This window comes from Leptonychotes weddellii, chromosome X (genome assembly GCF_054177405.1).
Source record: "Leptonychotes weddellii isolate Sample4059 chromosome X, ASM5417740v2, whole genome shotgun sequence".
In the NCBI taxonomy this organism is placed as follows: Eukaryota; Metazoa; Chordata; class Mammalia; order Carnivora; family Phocidae; genus Leptonychotes; species Leptonychotes weddellii.
Window position 1 is genome coordinate 74,667,707 of NC_138385.1, and position 23,263 is coordinate 74,690,969.

The window sequence follows — 23,263 nt, forward strand, 5'->3', positions numbered from 1 at the left end:
CACACTTCTTTTTATTTTCCTCTCTTTTGTTATTTTGTTTTACATCTTTGAGTGATAGTAGAAAATTTGTGTTTCTCATTTTGGTTACCAGACATTTCAGATGTTGGGTTTTCTCCCTCTTTTTGTTTTACACTAAGCTCTAGAATTTTAATACTTTTCTTTAAAAAAAAAATCCTCTACTGGGGCGCCTGGGTGGCTCAGTCGTTAAGCGTCTGCCTTCCGCTCAGGTCATGATCTGTGGATCCTGGGATCAAGCCCCGCATCGGGCTCCCTGCTCAACAGGAAGCCTGCTTCTCCTTCTCCCACTTCCTCTGCTTGTGTTTCCTCCCTCGCTGTGTCTCTCTCTGTCAAATAAATAAATAAATCTTCAAAAAAAAATAAACCTCTACAAACAATACTTCCTTTAATAAACTCCATAGGCCTCAGTACAAGACTAGATATGAGAATCGTATTTTCTCAAATTGAATATTAGGATGAGTGAGACTATGATGTAGGCTGTCTAGAAAATCTGTGCTCTGCGGGGGTTGTCTCTTTTTTTTTTTTTTTTTTAAGATTTTATTTATTTATTTGAGAGAGAGAGACAGAGAAGCAGCATGAGAGGGGATGGGGTCAGAGGGAGAAGCAGACTCCCTGCCGAGCAGGGAGCCCGATGCGGGACTCGATCCCGGGACTCCGGGATCATGACCCGAGCCGAAGGCAGTCGCTTAACCAACTGAGCCACCCAGGCGCCCTGCGGGGGTTGTCTCTTAAGGAGACACACCTGTACTGTAACCCTGGGTGCCGTCTACTTGGGAGTTACTGAGCAAGGAGTCAGGTCTGGGAAGGTGGGTGCTAGGGGAATGTGTGTCAGCGTCTGAGCTTTTCTAGGGAAGAGGCTCAAGAAAGAATCTGTTCTAGAAATCATCTCCTTTGCTTCATGAATTATCTCTACCTCTAGAAAGCAAATTTCCCTACAGTGAAGCATGTCGAAGAAATTTTGTAAAAAAAAACAACAACCGACTGTGTCTCGGTCGGTTAAGCATCCAACTCTTGATTTCGGCTCAGGTTGTGATCTCAGGGTTGTGAGATCAGGCTCCATACTGGGCATGGAACCTGCTTAAGATTCTCTCTCTCCCTCTGCCCCTTCCTCCCCCAAATCCGCCCCCCCCCCACTCACATGCTCGCTCTCTCAAAAAAAAAAAAAAGTAGAAGCAATATTCTGTATTTGGGTAAATTTATTGCATTCAGTTCAGGAGATGGTGAGTTGAATCCATGTGATTCAACTTAAGAGGATAAAACCATTTATTCCTTACACTGTACATAGAGAAAGTGAGGGAGATTTCTGATAACTTTCTATAATTTTCCTTTATTGATTTTGCAAATTGCAAAAGTATAGCCTGTATGCTTCTCTGAATTATCAGTCGGTTCCTCAAATTCCTGAACTTTGCAGAACTAGAAAAAGTTTGTTTGGGAATGCCATTGTCCAATACTTTACAGACATGTACTATACATACAATAGCCACTAGCCCTATGTGGTGATTTTATTTTCAATTAATTAATATCAAAGAAAATTTTACATTTGATTTCTCAGTTGCAGTAGCCACGTATCAAGTGTTCAGTACCACATGTGGCTGATGGCTACTGTATTGAACTGTACAGGTATAGAACATTTCCATCATCCCAGAAAGTTCTGTTGTACAGCACCATCTGGAATCTTGGCACCTCCAAGAGTAATGCTTGCACCTAAGCATCACCTTTTGAGAGGTCAACCAGGAAGCTTTAATAGCTGCCTTTTGGCAGTCTTCCCTTTTTTGTTAATTCAACAAGAGCTAACTTCGGGATTTCTTGAGGCCCTTTGCACGCTAATGAAAACCAGCATTTACATACAGTCCTCTCCTGTAGTGAGGAGGGGTCCAGACGCAGGAAGTTAGCACAGCAAGTTGTGGGTTCCAGCTACTCAGAGCAGCAAGTCTGCTATCCAAAAGGCACCAATGATTCTGAGAACTGAAAACTGTTACCTGGTATGAACAGTTACATAAGTAATAATTGAAGTGATTTTGATCTCTTGATTTTACAAAGCAATTCTATTAATTTCTGATTCTGAAATATAGAATGTATTACTTCCTAAGTTAGGCAGTCTAGCTTTTGAAAGTTACCGTGTACATTAAAAGACCATCTCTATAAAATACTTTTACACAGACCCAAAAGGATTCCTGAGATACCTCTTCTGTGCAGTTGCTCTTAAAGATAGTCATACCGACTACACTTAGAAGTCTCATCGTTCAGCTTCTGCAGAGAAGATAGCACAGCCTCCTTTAATCAGATATCCTGACTTAATGTTATAAAATTCCCGGTTTTAGACCTGCATTTGAGTTCCATTTGAGTACCCTGTGCACCTAGGCTGTGCTGACTAGACTGAATGACAGCATTGCCTGTGACTGTAGGGGAGGTACCAGGAGCTCAGACGTCATCAGTCGTCTCACCCAACAACACCACCATCATCAAGGACCCAGTTCTTATATGTAATCAACCCACATCCTTTAACATTTCTACCTTGAAATGGTTTTCCAGCCTTCTGGTCATCTCTGTTCAGTCTCAGCCTCTCCAAGTTCTTCTTCACCCTTTTTAGGGCTTTGAGTTCAGTGTTCTGAACCCTAGTAAGATGATCCTTTCTCAAATCCTTATGTGACACGAGTATTTGTATAACCCTGTGATGGGTTTTGCCCCCTTGGTATATTACAGTATGACTCTGTTATTTTGCCACTTGGGTGCAAAGGCAATTATTCTACATGTCATCTCAAAACTTTTGTTTGGTATTTGGGCTTTTTAAAGTGTACCTCCCTGCTTTTGTGCCTCTCAGACTTCATAGTGCTTGTTTCTGAGCTCGGGGCACCAAAAAGGGAGTATTGGCTTTTGGCTGTTGTCTTCAAGTCAGCAATTCATCTGTATTCACTCTCCTGTTCCTTTCTCTCTTTTTTTTTTTTTTAAGCTTTTATTTATTTGAGGGGCGCCTGGGTGGCTCAGTTGGTTAAGCATCTGCCTTCAGCTCAGGTCATGATCCCAGGGTCCTGGGATCGAGCCCCACATCAGACTCCCTGCTCACTGGGGAGTTTGCTTCTCCCTCAGCCTGCATCTCTCTCTGCCTGTATCTCCCTCGCCTGCCGCTCCCCCAGCTTGTGCTCTTTCTCTCTCTCTGTCAAATAAATAAAATCTTTTTATTTATTTGACAGAGAGAGAGAGCACAAGCAGGGGGAGCAGCAGAGGGAGAGGGAGAAGCAGGCTCCCCACTGAGCAGGGAGCCCAGCACGGGGCTCAATCCCAGGACCCTGGGATCATGACCCAAGCCAAAAGCAGACGCTTAAGCCACTGAGCCACCCAGGCACCCCTCTCCTGTTCCTTTCTTTTTTTTTTTTTTTTAAAGATTTTATTTATTTATTTGAGACAGAGAGAATGAGAGAGACAGAGAGCACATGAGAGGGGGGAGGGTCAGAGGGAGAAGCAGGCTCCCCGCCGAGCAGGGAGCCCGATGCGGGACTCGATCCCGGGACTCCAGGATCATGACCTGAGCCGAAGGCAGTCGCTCAACCAACTGAACCACCCAGGCGCCCTCTCCTGTTCCTTTCTTGATAACTGTGTTACCTCCTTAAGTGCATTCAGTAGTTTAACTTAGCAGAAGTCTGAGCTAACCATTTTCTTGTTTTCCACTTCCTTAAATGAGACCCAGAGTCATCTAACTGGGAGCATTCCCTTTTGATGTTTGACATATTAACAATAGTTAGGATTGAGTTGAGAATTATTACTTATAGTTCTCTCTCTTTTTTTAAAAGATTTACTTAATTATTTGAGAGAGAGAGAGAGAGAGCGGTGTGGAGCGGCAGAGGGAGAAGGAGAGTCTTAAGCAGACACTGTGCTAAGCACGGAGCCCAACATGGGGCCCAATCCCACAACTGTGAGATCACGACCTGAGCCGAAACCAAGAGTCAGATACTTAACCAACTGCACCACCCAGGGACCCCAGTTCTCTTTTTGTTTGAATTTAGAATCTGCCTAATTTGCTTAGTACAAAATTGTATCTTTAATGTCTGTTATCTGTTAGCAGATTGTGAATAGTCTTCCTAACTCACGATCGTTGTATTTCAGAACATACTAAAGTGTACCTTCTAAATTAAAGTAGGTAGAAAACTTCTTTGTCAAGGATTTAATAAACTGGGAAGTGTGAAGAAGTACCTGTATAAAATCTAGACCGATGGTGTTGTACCCACAGTCTCTTTCATAGCAATAGTGTAGTACAAGAGTTGGTACACTATGGCCTGGGCACCAAATCTGGCCCGTAGCCTATTTTTATATATAAAGTTTTATTGGAACATAGCAATGCACATATTGTCTGTGGCTGCTTTCATGCCACAATGGCAGACGTGAATAGTTGCAACAGAGACCATATTCCCTGCAGGCCTCAAATATTTATCTGGCCCTTTACAGAAAAAGATTTTTGACCCCTGGTATAGTAAAAACCCTTGAACTGGGAGAGTAGTCAGAGGACCTCAATTCCATCTATGCTTGATTTTATCTCTTAAGTTGACAGCTTAACCTCTCCAGACCTCAGTTTACTCACATGCAAAAGGAGACTCTTAGAATGAATCATCCCCTAAGGTTATAATTCTATAAATCGATAAACTGTTTTGGAACCATCTTGCTGTTTTACATAATAGCTTTGCATTGAATATTCGAACCACATGCAGTCACTGAGTTTAGAGAACTAAATAAAGAAAACTGCTAACCATAAGACAGATAAATTAGGAACTTGCTACTATTGTTTTAAAAGAATTTACCTCTCTTAAGGCTCTTTTAAATAGTGCTTTCCTGGCATACGTATTTCTAGATCTTGATCGCAATAGTAGCTAGAACAGGCCCTGAAACATAAACTCAACATATTAAGAAACTCAGTTGAACTTCATTTGGAAAGAAAAATAAAGCAGCTCTAAAATTTAGTTTCAGTGTGTGGGAAAGTTTTGATATATAAAAATTCCATTCCCACCCAGCTTTTAGGGAACGTGTATGTATGTGAAATGAAATAAGCTTCTACTATAGAAAGAAGAACTCAATATTTAGTGCTGTTTTTTTCATCATGGTAGCTGACTATAAGATTCCACGTAAGGACCTCTCATGCATTAACCCTAGACTTTCAGAAATCTAAAAAGTTGGGGCACCTGGCTGGCTCAGTAGAAGAACATGTGACTCTCGATCTCAGGGTTGTGAGTTCAAGTCCCATGTTGGGTGTAGAGATGACTTAAAAATAAAATCTTTAAAAAAAACTAAAAAGTTGATACCTGGAATGGTATCACCAAGATCATGTCTCTGTTTTTTTGCCTTTCCCTTTCTGCATTCAATTCAGTTCATTTCAATGTATATTTGTGGAAAGAAACCCTAACATGCCCCCCCAAAAAATGAACTCTGTGGAAACATGTTTCTATTAATGTTTTCATATATGTAATAAATGCCTACACACATAAAAAATTTATCTTTCTCCCCCCCCCCCCATCTCCCTCTCTCTTTCTAAAAAAAAGGTGGGGGATACCACCTGGGTGACTCAGTTAAGTCTCCGACTCTTGATTTAGGCTCAGGTCATGATTTCAGGGTTGTGAGATTGAGCCCCATGTTAGGCTCCATGCTGGGCATGGAGCCTGCTTAAGATTTTCTCTGCCCCCTCCCTCTCTTAAAAAAAATTTTTTTTTCTTTCTTTTCAGAAAAATCTGTGAGTTCAATATTTAAAATTTAGACTTAGACTACGTAAGTGATTCGATACTTAAACTACCTAAATGAACAATTCTACTTAGACCAGCAAAGGCTGTGCTCATGTTCTAGCTATATATATGTATTTTTTTTTTTTAAAGATTTTATTATTTGACAGAGAGAGAGATAGCGAGAGCAGGAACACAAGCAGGGGGAGTGGGAGAGGGAGAAGCAGGCTTCCCGCCGAGCAGGGAGCCCAATGTGGGACTCGATCCCAGGACCCTGGGATCATGACCTGAGCCGAAGGCAGACGCTCAACGACTGAGCCACCCAGGCGCCCCTAGCTATATATTAGTAAGCCTAGTGATGGTTTACACTTACAAAATGGCTTACAGTTCACAAAGCATTTTCATATACATTATGACTTTTGATGATCCTGTAAGGTATGTCAGTTTTAATGTTTTCACATTATAGCTGAGAAAGATCTCAAGAGGTTAAATGATCAACTCAAGTAGTATCAGGCAGCTGGAAAATGGCAGAGCCAAGGAACATACCCAGATATTCTGACCCACGCCTAACTGACTCGCAGAATTGAACACTTTCACAAAATAACTTTTATTGCTGTTCTTGTTACTGACACAGTTCCTCACATTTTTCCTTCTAGCAGTCCAAAGGGGTGTCATGCACTCAATATGACAGTAATTCTCAACTAGGAATCGGGGGAAAGCTATGTGTGCTGTTTAAAGAGTCCACCTGTAGTTGGTTCTGCTGTGCAGCCTGATTGAGAATTACTGTGCTAGAGTAGCAGATAGTCATTGTTAACAAAAAGAGAGGGGGGAAAAGATTTTAAAAACGAAAAATGACTCATTCCTACTTCCCAGAGAGAATGCTATTAGCATTTTGATATATGTTCAGTCTTTTATATCTGTATTAATCTTTTTTTTTCAAAAATGAGATACTATAGATTGTTTTAAAACCTTTTTTATGTAATTCACAAGCATCTTTCTGGGGTTTTTTTTGTTTTTGTTTTTTTTAAAGATTTTATTCATTTATTTGCGAGAGAGAATGAGAGACAGAGAGCATGAGAGGGAGGAGGGTCAGAGGGAGAAGCAGACTCCCCGCCGAGCAGGGAGCCCGATGCGGGACTCGATCCCGGGACTCCAGGATCATGACCTGAGCCGAAGGCAGTCGCTTAACCGACTGAGCCACCCAGGCGCCCCTTTCTGGTTTTTTTTTTAAATGTTTTATTTATTCATGAGAGTCAGAGAGAGAGAGAGAGAGAGGCAGAGGGAGAAGCAGGCTCCCCGCCTAGCAGGGAGCCCGATGCGGGACTCGATCCCAGGACCCTGGGATCGTGACCTGAGCCTAAGGCAGTCACTTAACCAACTGAGCCATCCAGGCGCCCAAGCATCTTTCTGTTTTATTAAACATCCGTCAGCATCATTTCATATTGACTGCAGAATATTCCATTTTGTGGTACATGTTGAGTTCGAGATGAAAATGGTTTCACGTACTTTCCCAGTCCCCAACAGTGTTCTCCTCGTATATGCATATGTGATTAATTTGAAGGAATCCAAAATCATTTAAAAGCTACCCCTCTTCTAGCTGTCATCTCCTATAGGTTTGACTTTCTGAATACTCCTTAAGTTTGTTGAACTTTTTTGTATTTATGTATTTGTTTTCATTTTTTTCATCTTTCTGTTTTAGGGTGCGGTACTAGCAGCTGTGTCAAGTCACAAATTCAACTCATTCTACGGGGATCCTCCTGAAGAGTTGCCAGATTTTTCTGAAGACCCTACCTCCTCAGGTAATTGGACTGTTTATTCATTCACCAGCGTGAATCATTTGGTGTCTCATCCTTTCTCTTCCATTCCTTTCCTATGAATCTAGTCAGATCCCCCAAGGAATTCTAGGGCAGTTTGTCAGCAACCAAATCCCGTCCACGTGTGTCTAGTTCCTTTTAATTTTACTACTGAAGTTGCTTTCCCCTGCTGTTCCAAAACCAACATTTTACTTTTTTCTTTTTACTTCAGAAATTCTTCTTTCCCTTTCCCCACTCCAGACCTGACATTGCACTTCATCCAATCCAACGTTGTGGTCAGTCTTTTTGGATCTTTAGATCTTTAGATCTGAGTACCTTATACCCCAACAAAAAAAATTCCCCATGTCAACCGTAGGAGATCAGACTTTGGGACAACCCTGCTTTTAATTTTATCTTTCAATGTAAACTGTCTTGTGACTTATCTCTCGATACAATTTACAAGTTCTTCTCTTTTTATAAAGTCTGTAACACATATATACAAGCATTCAGGGGAGAAGAACACAGAAGAAGAGTTACCTATTTGGCTGAAATGTATATAGGTACTCCTGGGGGGAAGAAAAGCCACCAATGTTCACAAAATTATTTTATAAAACACTCAGATTTCCATTTTATTAGTGAGGTATTCTCAAGGATCATTTGTTAAAAATCCACAGTATCCATTTATATGTTTATGTAAATGCATGCATATGTCTGTTATACTCTTTAAATTTCACTGATGTACGTACGTATTTACGTCTGAATCATATGTCCTCTGCCCTCAGCTTTTCTTCCTTCTGACATTAGAGTCACTCAGTATTTGCCATGTGGTTGACTTTGGGCTGTTGGTTTGATTTTTGTACTTTTGGGGCTGCCCATTCAGTATTCATGTATTACCATTGGGACTCAAGGCCAAGGGCCCTTCCTAAAGCATGAGTTGTGTGTCTTTCACTATTAGCAATCCAGGAAGAATGGATGTGCTAATGCTTCTCTCCTGTTGGAACTGTGAGCATTTGTCAGTGTTTATGCTTCTTCCTTCTCTCTGTTTATACACGTATGTGCACAAACCTTCACATACACAGTTTCTTACCAATTGGTATGTGCTTATTACACCTTGTGGAAAAGAACAGGATCAAGTTTCCCATTCCAGTAGCTGTGTAGTTCCTCATTTTGACCTTTACCAATTGGGATGTGAATCTTCCTCTTTTGAGTAAAGGTGATTTCCAAAAACAATCAGAAATGGGAATCTTAGAAAAGAGACTCTATGAAGAGAAGGTCTTGCTGGTTTCCTCTTGCACTGACTTTGTGATTATCCAGAGCCCTTACCACGTGAAAGGCAAGGCTGTAGTTGTGTTTCTAGGTGTGTCCCCCATGCTCCCTGTTGTTTCATGTCTGTCTTTTTCTCTCCCAGTCCATTTTGTTCCCTCCACCTGTAGCCTTTGAGTTGGTGTTAGCTCATACCTCTCCTCTCCTCACACTCGGTTTACAGTAGACCCATCTGGGGGGGGTGGATCCAGAAATGGTTTTATGTCATACTGTGACTACCTGATATAGTCACAAATTTGGAATAGATTGAAAGATTGTAGGTCAACATCTAATACCATTTTCATCTTTAGAATCGGGACTGGAGAGCCGTGTGGTCCTTGCAATAGCTTCACAGACCTAATCTTTAGTGTTAACCCCTTAATATGTACTTCTGCCTAGCAAGAGTTAAGTGAGCTCTTAAGTGTCCCTTTCTGTTAAAGAATTGGATTTTTCTTTTAGGGAAAGGAATTGTCTATAGTTATAAACATGCTTATTTTCTGTTAAATACATTTTTATCACCCAGTTTTTTTGTTTTTCAGTACAATCTGTAAATGATATGGTTGAAATAGTTTCTGATTGCAGCATTTGCTTTTTAAACAAAAAAGAAATTTCCCACATTGTCTTGCGGGTAGCCTGCAAGCTCTCGAATTAGTTGTTCACAGTTTCACATTCCCTCTTGCTTCCCTTTCCTGCAGTCACACCTTCTTTTTCCGAAATTTCTGGATCTTAATGATCTTGTAAGCAGTCTGTATCTTCATTTGACATGCAAACAGCTGTCTCTATTTTTAAATAGCAGGATGCTACGAATAAAAGACAAAAGAATCATTATGCAGTGTATGTGTCTGATCACCTCCCCTAAATGAAAAGGAAATTTTTTATGTATTCAGAAGTCAAAGACAAAGGAACATTTTGAAGAAAATTCTAATACTTTCGTAACTTTCTCACAGCTACCAAGAATTATTCATATGTTCCTAAGATTAATTTTTAATACTAAGCCATTAAAGGGAGGCACTGTACTATTTTATCAGCACCATTTATGAAATTGGTCTCTACCAGCAAACTTCCTTTTCTGCAACCAACAGTAATGGTTGTATGCTTGGTTGCAGAAAGCCTATTATATATTTTGTCTGGACTCACATAAGAGCTTTACACTTTCATAAAGTATTTTCATTTTCATTTCATTTTTTTAATGTTTTCATTTCAAGCCTCAATTCTTGTCAATGTAATTCTAATCCTTAAATTCCTCATCATTTATTTTAAGTTCCGACATTAACCTTTCTGCTATCTTTCTGTTTAAATCTGCATGGGTTTGTTTTACAATACAAAACAAAGCACCTTCCAGCATTACCTGAAAGTTCTAGCAAGCCCGTGGGCAAAAAGAGAAAAATGGTCAGCAAGCTTGTGTTTGTTGGGTGGGGGTGAGGGGGCAGGGAAGGAGGGGTTAGAGAGAAAACAATGTAAGGTCACCAACTGCTGTTTCTTAAGAAGGACAGTCTGTTTTTCATCTTTAGATAATCCCTGTTCTAGTCTTTCTATGAAATAATGGTAAGTAGGTCATTTTCTTTAATGACTTTGCTTGACAAAATTAAAATCCTATTTTGGTCCCCCAAAATTCTATTTAAGATCACAATTTAAAAATGAATTTAAAAATAATACCTTTCCCGATCTGTCATCTAAAGAGTCTAACATGTTTAGGTATGCTGTTTACATTGTAAAACAATTTTTATGTAAGAGATTATTTTTTCTATTTTATCGAAATTAATCCGTTACATATTCATAGAATTTGTGGAGTTTAATCATATGATGAACAACAGTGTTCCTTTGTTACTTAACAATCCAAAGTAGAAATATTCCTTTCTCATATTTCAAATCAAAGAAGTCAGAATCCCAACCCAGTGTTTTAATGACTGAAATCCTTAACAGTCCCAGGGAATGTGCTCGTGGAACACAAGGATTCACTTTGGGCTCAGCTGGGGGACTGTGCTTCTTGTGGCTCATCTACTGGGCCCAACTGTAGCTTGATAACCTGCTTGCTCTAAAATCATACTGTTTGTTGTTTGTCCATATGCTGCCTTCCTCCTAGGACTTCTAGCAGCAGAAAGTAGGTATCCCTTTGTTTTCCTCTAAGCTTTATCTTTTATGCAAAAGTGTTTGGCTTTGCATGGTTCATAAGCAGCTTGACTTTCTCCTTGGCTGTTTGTGTTTAGATGTTTGATTATGAATTTTAACACTGCCTGACCATAAAATAAAAATGTGGCTGTATTGATTTCCTGAGGCACTGTCATACAAATAATACTAACTTCTCACTTTCATAAGAGGAAGATAGGCAGTGTTAAAATTTTAACTGCACTTAATATTATCTCACATCTGCATTTCAAGCACAAATACATTAATTTGGGAGAAAGGGTAACATTTTATTTTATAGTTCGCTTTCAAGAAAACTTTCAGGGTAAGTGAATTTTCCTTTGATTACATAATCTGTAAGTGGTTTTTATTACTCTCTATAACTAACTGAATTTTTAGTTAATTCAGTGGAATGAATTCCTGAATTCATGTGTCTCAGCAACTTTTACCATCAGAAAGATCATTTGTAAAGAATCATATAATGGCTAAATTTTAATTACAAAAGGACATGATTTGATTATGTGACGAGATTAAAGTAAAAAGTATGTAAAAAAAATTAGACACACAAATGAGTACAAGTAAAGCTAAGGCAATCTGAATAAGATGGGTGGATTGTATCAATGTCATTATTCTGAGTATGATATTATACTATAGTTCTGTAAAATGTTACCAATGAGGAAACCGAGCAAAGCATACAAGGGATCTCTGTATTATTTCTTACAACTGCATATGAATCTACAGTTATTTCAATAATTTCAATTAAGACAATAGAATAAATCTTTACCTCTACATTGTGTTTACTGGGGGGAAGTATATAAGAGACAATGATAAATTAGAAAATCTGGATGCTAATAATTGAATACATTGTCACATTCTCTTGCATTTGTTACTTGTAGCTCTAGTTGCAGCTGATTTAATATAAAAATCTCACAGTATGTTAATTATCTATTGCTGTGTATTGAATCCCTTCAAAGCAGGATTTATCCTCTCACACTTTCTGTGGGTCAGGAATCTGGGCATGGCTTAGCTGTGTGCCTCTGGCTTGAGATCTCTCATGAGACTACAGTCAAGCAGTCGTCCAGGGCTGCAGTCTCATCTGAAGGCCCAACTGTGGGCGATGGGGGGAGGAATCCTCTTCCAAACTCCCTGTCATGGTTGTTGATAGGCTTCAGTTCCTTACCGGCTATTGAGCCTCTCCATAGGGCTGCTCACAACACAGAAGTTTGTTTTCCCCAGCATGAATGATCAAAGACAAAGGGCACAAGTAAGAGTGCCCAAGACAAAAGCTACAGTCTTTATAACCTCATCTCGGAAGTGACATCCTCTCATTTCTGCCCTATTCTCTTCATTACAAGTGAGTTACTAAGTCCAGCCCACACTTCCAGGAAGGGATTTGATTATACAAGGGTGTGAATACCAGGAGGCAGGGATCGTGGGGGCCATCTTAGAGGCTGTCCACCACATACAAGTTAATGACAATTATAGTGTGAGACACTTCTTTGTAACTGCTTTTGTTTCTCCAGATTTAGCATGCCTCTCCTTTTTTTTTTTTTTTTTAAGTAGACCTATCCTGTCATTTGGAAATGAAAGCATCTTGGAGGTATCAAGTAGTGCTTTTCTTTAGTTGTAAAGTTTTATATGAATGGGCACTTAACCAGCAGAATGTTATTTAGAATACTTTGACAAATTTGTGCCCAATGATGCTGCTGTTTGAAAACAGACCATTTTAACAAGCATGACGACATTAGAATTATAGCATCTGTACTCTGATAGAATCCATTTGCAGAGTTCTTTTAACTAATACTAAATTTTGCTGTGTCTGCACGATATACAAAAAGAATCTAAAGGATTTATCACCATGTGTAAGTTTTCATAGCTTGAATTGGATACAGTGCAATGCTTAAGTCCAAAATACAGTGTCCATTACAGGATTCACTATTGCTTATAACTTGATTGTTAACCAGAATTTGCTTTGTATAGTGGGAATAAAAGCTGTTGTCCAGGGAGGGAAGGGAGGCATTTGACTGCAAAGGGACAAGAGGGAACTTTTTTGAAGAGATGAAAATGTACACTTAAATTGGTGAATTTCAACTTAATAAATTATACTTTAGTAAGCAGATTTTTTTAAAACACTGTTGTGCTTACAGGGTGGGGCTTTGACTGGGTGGGTGATAGGAATGTGTGTGTTGTGGATTCAGGGTTGTATAAATGGGATTGCTAATACAACAGGAAAGAGGCTATTGGTTAACTCTTCAGAAAAAGCTAGACTAGATGCAGATGCTGAATTTGCTCAGTGATACTGGGTTTTATAGCTATACATATAATTTTTAAATATACACGTACAAATTTTTGTTACTGAAATAGCTGCATATATGTGTATGCAGTTATCAGATGTATGTAGTATGTACATTTATCAAAATTCATTGAATGGTACACTTAAGAATTGTATATTTCACTCTGTGTATACTTTACCTGAGACAGAAAGAGAAGTATTAAAATCGATGCCAAAGTGTTTAGGGGTGCACTGTAGTAATGTTGACCACTCTGCTGCTCATTTTGAAACGAATGAAAAATAACACGAATTGATGTTCCCAGTTAAAGTGTATGATTATCAACCTAATTTTTAGATACAAACTTGCTTAACAAATGAATTGTGCAGAAATTAAAATAAAATACTATCCTGAAGGCAGGGCTTAGTTACTTTCTAATAAATTTATCATTGTGAAAGTTTGGACCAAGGCCTACAAAAATAAACCTTATATGGGAAATAAAATTGAGATTAAAGAGAAGATAGAAATTGGATATCCTCTCATTACCCAATGCAAATTATTCAGATGTGTTGCTGAGGGTGAAACATGGTTTCTGGAGGAGCCCATCTGTAGTAGAAGGACTCAGTGTTACAGACTTGACTTTGGGGATTTGCTCTTCTGCTCACTGCTGCGGCCCCAAGGTCATTTGACCTTGTGGAGCCTCCAGTTTACCAAGTATAAAAAAACTTGCCTACAGGATGGGATTATTGTGGAATCACATAAGGTAATGAGTATAAAAGCATTTTGGAAGTTAAAAACTGACATACAAATAAAAGTATCAAAATAATTTTATTATGACTTTAAGGAAAATGGGGCTGTGCAATAAGCTGTTTTCTGTGGTTAACTGTTACGTTATAATTCTTCAGAATTTACTCAGAAAAAAATCATTTTACTCAAACACATTTTATTGTGTCCTTTTGTACAAAGCCCCCTAACAAAGTGCAGCCTGGAATACAAAAGTGAATAAAATACCTACAGTCCTGCCCTTAAACAGATTGCCCTCTGAGGTGAACTCGTGTGCTATTTATTGATTGATTTTTTTCAAGGCAGTTACAACTTTATTCAAAGGCTTTATAGGGGAAAAAAAAAAACATCCTTTTCAGTTTTTGAGAAAAGTGAAGAGTTCTTTTGGCTATGACAGTATTAATCCACGAAATAAATACTAATAGCAGTTAAGAGCCTCTGTGTGTGCTGTGCTGTGTTAAGTCATGTTGTCTTCATTATTACTACTGCCTCGGTGTTTAAAACAAATAGCAATGGAAAAGAAGTGTCTATGTACATTTATATTTTATACTGAATGGAGAAATTATGGGACTTTTAGATCAGCTTAGTACTGAACTGCAGGTATCAATGATACATATATATCAGACAAAGAATGTTTTTCTGTCGTTCTGCTGGTCATACCCAAAGAAAGAAAGAACAGAACTAGAAGGGGGGGGGTCAATGGAAGGTGTTAAATGATCAAGGGTAAAGAAAGATTTTGAGGTTAGACCAAAACTATGTGTTTATTCAATGTAAAAGATAAAGGAGAAATGGAAGAAAGCTGTAATTTTCCTACCTAATTTCAGAAACTTAAAATTTGGGGCACTTTTCAGAAACTGAAACAGGTGGCTCAAGTACAGCTATGGAAATACTTCCTCTTATGATTGAAAACCCACAAAGTTAACCACATTTGGGTACAAGATAAGACTATAAATCAGTTCAGAAACCGTGACAAGCTCCAAGGAGGGTCAATAGACCCGTTGAGCTCATGGGTCTTGCTTCCTGGAAACACCGGATAACAGATGCCTCTGTGCTTTCCAGCAAAGCATTCACTGCGTCCTTTGGAGCAGATTAGACCACAGGTGGAGGTGTTGAATTCCTGCTCATCCACCTCCTCTCTAAGTTTGTCCCAGCTCCTCATTCGGCAGCCTATTTCTGCGACACTTTGTTTTTTCCTCTTGTATATCATTTACTTCAGGGTATAGGATGTCTGAGAGCCCCTTCCTCAAGGCCAGGGATCATACCTGTTTTCTCAGAAGCCCCTGCCTAGCACCTGGCAAAAAGCAGGAATGTTCAATAAAGATTTTGGTTATTGTCTGACCCGACAGGCGTCAGGTTCTTTTCTAACCTCCATATCCATGCATAAACCACATGTAGCTTCTTGTCACTCTTTCTCCCATGTTTCCTAGTACAGCCAACTCGTGTAGTAAGTCAGGCAGAGCATAGACTTCAGAGCCAGACACGCTGGGCCTGAGTCTTGGTTCTACCATTTCTAGCTGTGACCTTCTTTGAACCTTAGTTCCCTATCTAGAAAGGTCAGGTAACATATCTACCTTACTGCATTGTCCTGAGGATGTTCCTGGCACATAATAAACACTCGAGAACTGGGAGCCCCTGTTGTTATTATTATGTTTCTTTAGAACTTCATTAATTCAGTGCATACTTTGTGGGTGTTCTGAAATGAATCAAATATAGACATGCCATAAGGACCTCATAGCACAGAAGAGTGAACAAGTACACATGTAGGGTCACCTGTGGAGTATGCATGCTGGTGGGACAGGAATTGCGTGGAGCTCTGGGGATTCACAGATGAGCAAGTGGTACAGCCAGAATCGCTTCCCAGTGGTTAGACTTGCCATCTTGGTATTCACTAGGATACAAGGTTGTTTTATTTTCATCTTATAGTATTAATAAACTGCCACCTAGATTATGTATTCACATAAGCAATGCTGGTAGAGACCATAAAAACTAGGTAAGATTCCATTAAGATAATGAAAATGATAATTAGATTTTTGTAGTATCTTTTGAATTTTTTTAATGTACAAAAAAACATTTCGTTGGTATTTCTGTCATTGCAGTTTTAAGTCCAGAAGTTTAGAACTGGCTTTAGTGACTATAAACCTGGTATCATTTAACCCTGCTGTTGATGATGTGCTGGGGTCAGGGGTTCCATGGGACATTTGGAACTAATTTCTTCACATCATCTCTTGTTTTACAAGGCTTTCAGTAAGGGATGATGAGAGAGCTGGCTTTGAACTAATTTCCAGAGTTTTTTTCCCTACTCAGAACGATGTAAAAGTCACAAGAAGAACAGGTAGAAGGAAGTGGATTTGGTTAATACCTTTTCAGGAACAGCAAGGGAAATGAGGACTGATTTGTGCCTTGTACCTTTTTTTGTCCTACTTAATACCCACTTAATGTTTTCAGTGAAAGAATACCAAGAGCCTGGTAGGCATAATTACTCAAAACTTGAAAGTATCCACAGTCCTTTCAATAGATAAATGGTCAAACTTTGGTACATCCTTGCAATGGAATACTACCCAACAATAAAAAGGATTATGCCATGGATACCCACGACAACCTGGATGAATCTCTAGGGAGTTATGCTGGGTCAAAAAAGCCAATCACAAAAGATTACATACTGTATGGTTTCATTTATATAGCATCCTCGAAATGACAAAATTATAGAAATGGAGAACAGATTAGTAGTTGCCAAGGGTTAGGAGGGGAATAGGGTAGGAATAAATGAGGATAGTTATAGAAGGGCCAAATGAAGGATCCTTGTGGTGATGGAAATATTCTGTAGCTTGCCTGTGCCAATGTCAGTCTCCCAGTTGTGATGTTGTGTGAGTTTTGCAAGATGTTACTTTTGAGGGGAACTGGGTAAAGGGCACATGAGATCTCTCTGTATTATTTCTTACAACTTCATGTGAATCTACAATTATCTCAAAAAGTCAAATTTGTTTAAAAAAAAAAAAGCCACAGTAATTTCCACGTGGACAACCACTTGATTTGTAGCTTACACCCTGAATTGTTAACATAATGAAATCATACTGCAAAAAGCAGTTGCTTATATAGCAACGTTTTTTCTGTTGTAGAAAACTTGGAACATATGGACAAGAATAGAATGAAGTATAAATAGGAAAGTAAAGATCACTGCTGTTACGCTTTCGGTGTATTTCATTCTGTTTTTTTCCTGAGTTTGTATATGTATTTTTTTCAGTCATAATCGGGAATATACAGTTTATGTGGTTTTGCATTCTGCTTTCTTGAATTTTATATCATGAGGATTTCTCTATGTCTTTAAAATTTTTCAAAAGTAATTTCCATTTGGCTATATATTCCGTTATATAGATGTTCTGTATTTAATCATTTTCTAAGTATTTGCTATTTTCCCCCATTTTATATGATAAATATCCTCATACGTAAGTCTTTTTTGCATTTCCTAGTTTTTCCTTAAGGTAGGTTTTTGTAAATGGAATTACTGAATCAAAGTACAGGAGTGTTTTTAAGGCTCTTTGATACATGTTACCAGATTGCATTCTGGGAAAGTGATACTAATTTACATTCTCACCAATAAGTACATGTGATTGGATGAGGTCCAAGACCAAAAGTAATCAGAAACAGCATAGAGTTCCATAGAGAACAGAAAGATTCAAGATTTTTATCATTATCTAAAGCAGAATTTCTGAACCTCAGCACTACTGACAGTTTGGGCTGCATAATTCTTTCTTGTGAAAGGCTGTCGTGAGCATTGTAGGATGTTTAATAGCACCCCAGGCCTTACGCACTAGATGATAGTAGCACAAACTGTCCCCCCACCACCACCAGAGTTGTGACAACAGAAATGTCTCCAGACTGCCAGATGTCCGCCCTGGGGGGCAAAATCGCCACTGGTTGGAAACTATTGATCCAAGACTTACACGTGTAATGAGGCACTTACTATTAGAATTTCTCAAACACTAATGTTCTGAAGCCTAGCCTCTTAGGGTTCTTTCTCTGGAGTATGTATGTGCACGTTGTCTGCAGAGTCAAATAGGCTTATCATTTCTTTAAGGCCGTGTAAGTGACTTTGTTGCTCCCCAGTATATATCTTTCTCTACTAATACCTCTCTGGATTCCTGGTTATAAGAAGAAATTTAAAGAAAGTGATCACACTACCATTTCCTTTGCCCTACAAAAATGAGTTGCCCTAATATTTAATGTGGTATTTGGAAGTGTCAGTCAATACACTCAGCCTTTGTCTTTGTCTTTTGAATAAAAAGGGCCCAACAGATTGAGAACAACTTGATTCTCTTGACTTTGTTAAGGAAGGAGAAAGAATGCATTGGGATCTTTGCTAACTTAAGTTTGAGCCTTAAAAATCCTAAGAAGCTGGGGCTCCTGGGTGGTTCAGTCAGTTAAGCGTCCGACTTGATCACAGCTCAGGTCTTAAACTCAGGGTCTTGAGTTCAAGCCCCACATTGGGCTCCATGCTGTGCATGGAGCTTACTTTAAGGAAGAAAAAAATCCTAAGAAGCTTATTTTACTCAGCAGGAGCACCCATCCTTCAAAGGTTTTTCCCTCAAAGCTACAGCTGGCTTTACCTTCAGTTCTTGATGGGATACACTTGTACGACAGGCTCACCTGTGTTAGTTCTATAATATTTTAAAACATCATGGGGTCGTGGAAATGACACACTCTTCCTGACGTATAACTTGCTGCACCCAGATCTTCCAGTAGCTCAGTTATAGTTGACAGATTTCCTTAATTCAAGTAAGACCAGCTTCAGTGTACTCTGAAAAATGAGAAGCACACAAATACATTGCGACAAACAGAAACTCACTGAAAATACTCTATCCTTAAGCGATATGAAGTTCATTTAAGTCTATCCAGTAAAGACATGAACCTTTGAAGTTATGTTTGTTGGTCCATTGTTCTGAAATGCAAGATTGAGGCTACAAAGGTTAGTTTGACATTGACTTTCTGTACTGGCTGTTTCTTTTCTGTTTGTTCCCCTTAGGAGCAGTCTCACAGGTCCTGGACAGCCTGGAAGAAATTCACGCACTTACAGACTGCAGTGAAAAGGACTTAGATTTTCTACACAGTGTTTTCCAGGATCAGCATCTCCACACGCTACTAGATGTAAGTCTGTCTGGGGCTTTTTTATGACTTATTTATTTTTAGTGAATTGAATAGTGTACCTTTTTTACTTTACATGAATTTCCAGGTGTCCATCATAACAGTCCATTTTCAGTCTTAAGTCTGTGAGAAATGTGGGAAATCATCCATTATAGATTCATAATTGAAATAAAGTATATATAGTACAAAAGCAATGTGGTCTAGCAAGTCACTGTAAAAAGAATTTGTGTGTGTGTGTGTGTGTTTCTGTTAAAAGAATCCCTCTTCTCTAGAGAAACGCTCCTAAACAGATACAAAGATGCAGGGACATGAACATTAATCATAGAATGTGCGTAAGAGTGAACATAGGGCAACAGGGAAATAAACAATGGCATATACACTCCTAATAAGGAATATTAGGCAGCAGGTGAAAAGAATGAGATTGGGGGGTGGCGCCTGGGTGGCTCAGATGGTTAAGTGTCTGACTTTGGCCCAGGTCGTGATCTCAAGGTCCTGGGATGGAGCCTGTGACTCCTTGCTCAGCGGAGAGCCTGCTTCTCCCTCTGCCCCGGCCCCTCCCCACATTCGTACTATCTCTCTCTTTCTCTCTCTCTCTGTCAAATAGAGAAACAGCAAGAGAGGGAACACAAGCAGGGAGAGTGGGAGAGGGAGAAGCAGGCTTCCCGTGGAGCAGGGAGCCCGATGCGGGGCTCGATCCCAGGACCCTGGGATCATGACCTGAGCCAAAGGCAGACGCTTAATGGCTGAGCCACCCAGGTGCCCCTAAATAAATAAAATCTTTTAAAAAAAATAAAACACTGAACCTGAAGCATGAGTATAACAGAGAGAAAAGTAAATAAGATACTGTGCAGTGGACACATACATTTCATAGTTAACAAGGCTGGTTTTCATAGACTTTGTCTTCTTAAAACATAAGAATATGTTATCATTAAATATGACAGACTCCACTGATAGCAGATTGAGATACAAAGAAAAATCAGAAGCTGAGAGTTCATCTCTGCCTTTATTTCAGTCACATTTTAAGTAAGATACCTTTCTTAGGTAACTTGATTTCAGCAGTGAAAACTTTCTTAGTACATAGTAATCTGCTAGCACATGTTAGTCTTTTTACTAGAAAAACCTTTCCTTTATAAGAGAATGGTATTTTCTTTGGGGTGCCTAGAACTGTTTGGTGCTAACTCTGATTAATCCACCATAGGACACAAATTACACCAATGCAGTGTTCCCCAGAATGTGTTCTGCAGAACATTGCTCTGGGAGATGGTGATGGGTGTTGCCATGGAGGAGGAAGGGAGTAGATCTTAAATGTATTGGCTAAATTATGTATTCACTAAGTAAGTTAGGGAAATGCTACATTCGTTATCTTTTATACAGATTCACAGTGGATATTAGTATATTAACAGCTCTGAGACATCCCATAGCAAAGAAACCAGATTGACTTTAATAGCATTTCTCAAACTAATTTGGGCACAGAACTTTTATTCACAATCCTGTCCCGTTGTTGAGGACCAGTTTGGGAAACACTAAGCCAAGAGCATTGCATTACGTTTCAACTTCACACTAAGTGCAGTCGAAGGTAACCTACAGTTGCATCTTCCATAAATGCAGTCAAATCAAATTATCAGATTTTAAGAATTAGTTTGGCTTTTTTATATAGTGTCTGTATTAATGAGGCCTGACCAACTGCTGTAGCATGCAATCCTAAAATTTGAGGGGCTTAACAGAATAAAAGTTTATTTCTTGCTCACATCACAGTCCAGTGCAGGTAGATGATGGCGGGGGGAGGGTCTCTTCCACACAGTCCTTCAGGGATCAGGCCTCTTCCGCTGCATCGTTTGCACGCAGCAGCAGATGAACGAAAATGGAGAATTTTGCAGGCTCATAGTAGGAAATAGGCGATATCACTTTGCCCACATTCCAATGGCAAATACTAGTTACATGCCTACCTAGCTGCAAGAGAGCTGGGAAACATACTTTTAAAAATGTGCTAAGTAAAATAAGCCAGACAGGGAAATATAAATACTGCATGGTATCAAAGTCAGACTCCTAGAAACAGTAGAATGGTTGCCCTAGGCCGGGGGTCTGGGAAATGAGGAGAGGTTGGTAGAAGGGTACAGGCTTTCACTTCTATGATGAGTAAGGTCTGAGGGTCTAATATATAACATGGTGACTGTAGTTGATAATTCTGTATTGTATAATGAAAGAGAGAGTAGAACTTAAGTGTTCTCACGGGGCGCCGAGGTGGCTCAGCCTGTTGGGCGTCTGACTCTTGATTTCGGCTCAGGTCATGATCTCAAGGTCAGGAGATCAAGGCCCATGTCAGGTTCCACACTGGGAGTGGAGCCTCCTTAAGATTCTCTCTCCCTCCCTCTCTCTCTGCCCCTCCCCCACTACGTGTGCGCATGCACGCACACACACACTCTCAAAAAGGGGGGAACTTAAGTGTTCTTAGAAAAAAGAAGATAAATATGTAAGGTGAAGAATGTGTTAATTAACTTGATTGTGGAACCCTTTCACAGTGTACACATTTATCAAATCCTCACGTTGTATACTTTACATATATTACAATTATGTTTGTCAGTTGTCCTTCAATAAAGCTAACAAATGCATTCAGGAGGATAAGGAAATGGCTCTTCTCTTTAGTGTAATTTGTCTTAAGTAATTTGAGGACATTTTCAGATAAGTTTAATTTTAAGTAACTGTTACTTTCCTCAGGTACCAGAAAGCCTTTGAAATTCATTCTATTAACATTCCTTCCTCTTCTTTATTCATTGGCTTCTTTATCTATGTTGTCTATCATTGCTTCATAGGATACGGAAGGTTTTCGCAAATGTGAATTTCCCACACAAGTCCTATACTTTACTGGAACTAGCAAGTGGGATATTTGAAAGAAGCTGTAGCAGAGCATGGAGATTGGTTTATTTCAGTGTAGTCAGTGATTAGGTCATTGCTGGGATCTGCTGACCTTTTAGATGGACTTTTTGTCATTTTAAAGGCTCAGAGAAGCCCAAACTGGTTTTCAAGGTTACATTTTTCTGACAAGTGTAACAAGGTATCTGAGCCCACCCAGCTTGAGACTGAGGGGAAATGGAAGAACATCGCTAGCTTCTACAAGGAGGGGCAGGTACTCAGACACAGACTGGACGTTGGAACTGAGCCAGGCGGCCGCTTATTGCCCAATACTAAGCCCTTCAGACCTCACTGAAAACATGTGCTTTGAATAACTGCTGTGTTCTTGGGTCAACATTGTCACAACTTCAGAAGAGATTCCTAGGTGTTAGGAAAAACATGCTTAAAGTTCCTTTGGATTCTTATGAATGATAAACTTAAGAAAGTATCTACAGTGTCAGCATCTGCCCTATCAGTGCATCTCAGTTGGCGTGGACTGAGAAGGCTCTGTGCCCAGGAAAAAGATGCCATGTCTGCAGAATTTTGCAGACAAGTGCTACACGTGAACCCCAGAACCTCCCACCCCCAGAAATGACCGGACCATAAGGCTGTCCCCAGGCAGTGCTGGGTTCTAAAGATCCAAACTGACCCATCCTTCAGTGAAAAGCTTAATCATCATGAATGACCTAAGCCGTCATTGGAATGTGCTCTCGTAATCTAGAGCCCATGAATATGGTTCATTAAGCTCTTGTCTCAGAACTAACAGACTACATTTCAATAATATAATCAATGAAGTATTCAAGTAGCTGCCATATAGAAAAATCTAATGATTAAAACAATTTTTAATATTTTAAGTGCTTACGTAAAAAGGAACATGGTATGACCAACTCTGGAGAAAAAGCTTTTAAACTTTGACCATTCATGTCTCTTCCTTCTAATGTTCCATGGCCCATGCTTGGCTTGGAATCGTTTTGTTTTACAGAATCAACACTGGTTCCTTTTTGAAGAATTCCAGGTAGTGACACCTAGTGGCATAGTTTTGTGGACCATGGATTGATTGTCACTTAATCCCACCGAGCCATTTTGTGAACTGTCTTTATTATATTTAAATAATTCCTGTTATTTCAACAACACTCTAAACAGCTAAGTTTGAGGTCATCATTTTTAAGCTGACAAAAAGAAACAGGATTAAGTTCCTACAGGAGACTAAAGATCATCTAGTACTTTATTTTTTCTAGTCATGCCT

General features: G+C 39.4%; 1 protein-coding gene across 1 annotated transcript in view; it reads left to right on the plus strand.

Annotated features, from left to right (window-relative positions):
- The window catches only part of CASK (calcium/calmodulin dependent serine protein kinase), a 327,853-nt gene that overhangs the window by 232,669 nt on the left and 71,921 nt on the right, over positions 1-23,263 (plus strand). Inside the window, 3 exon segments of the mRNA XM_081808983.1 lie at positions 7,417-7,516; positions 10,896-10,913; positions 19,010-19,131. Of these exon segments, the coding sequence (XP_081665109.1) occupies positions 7,417-7,516; positions 10,896-10,913; positions 19,010-19,131 (240 nt within the window).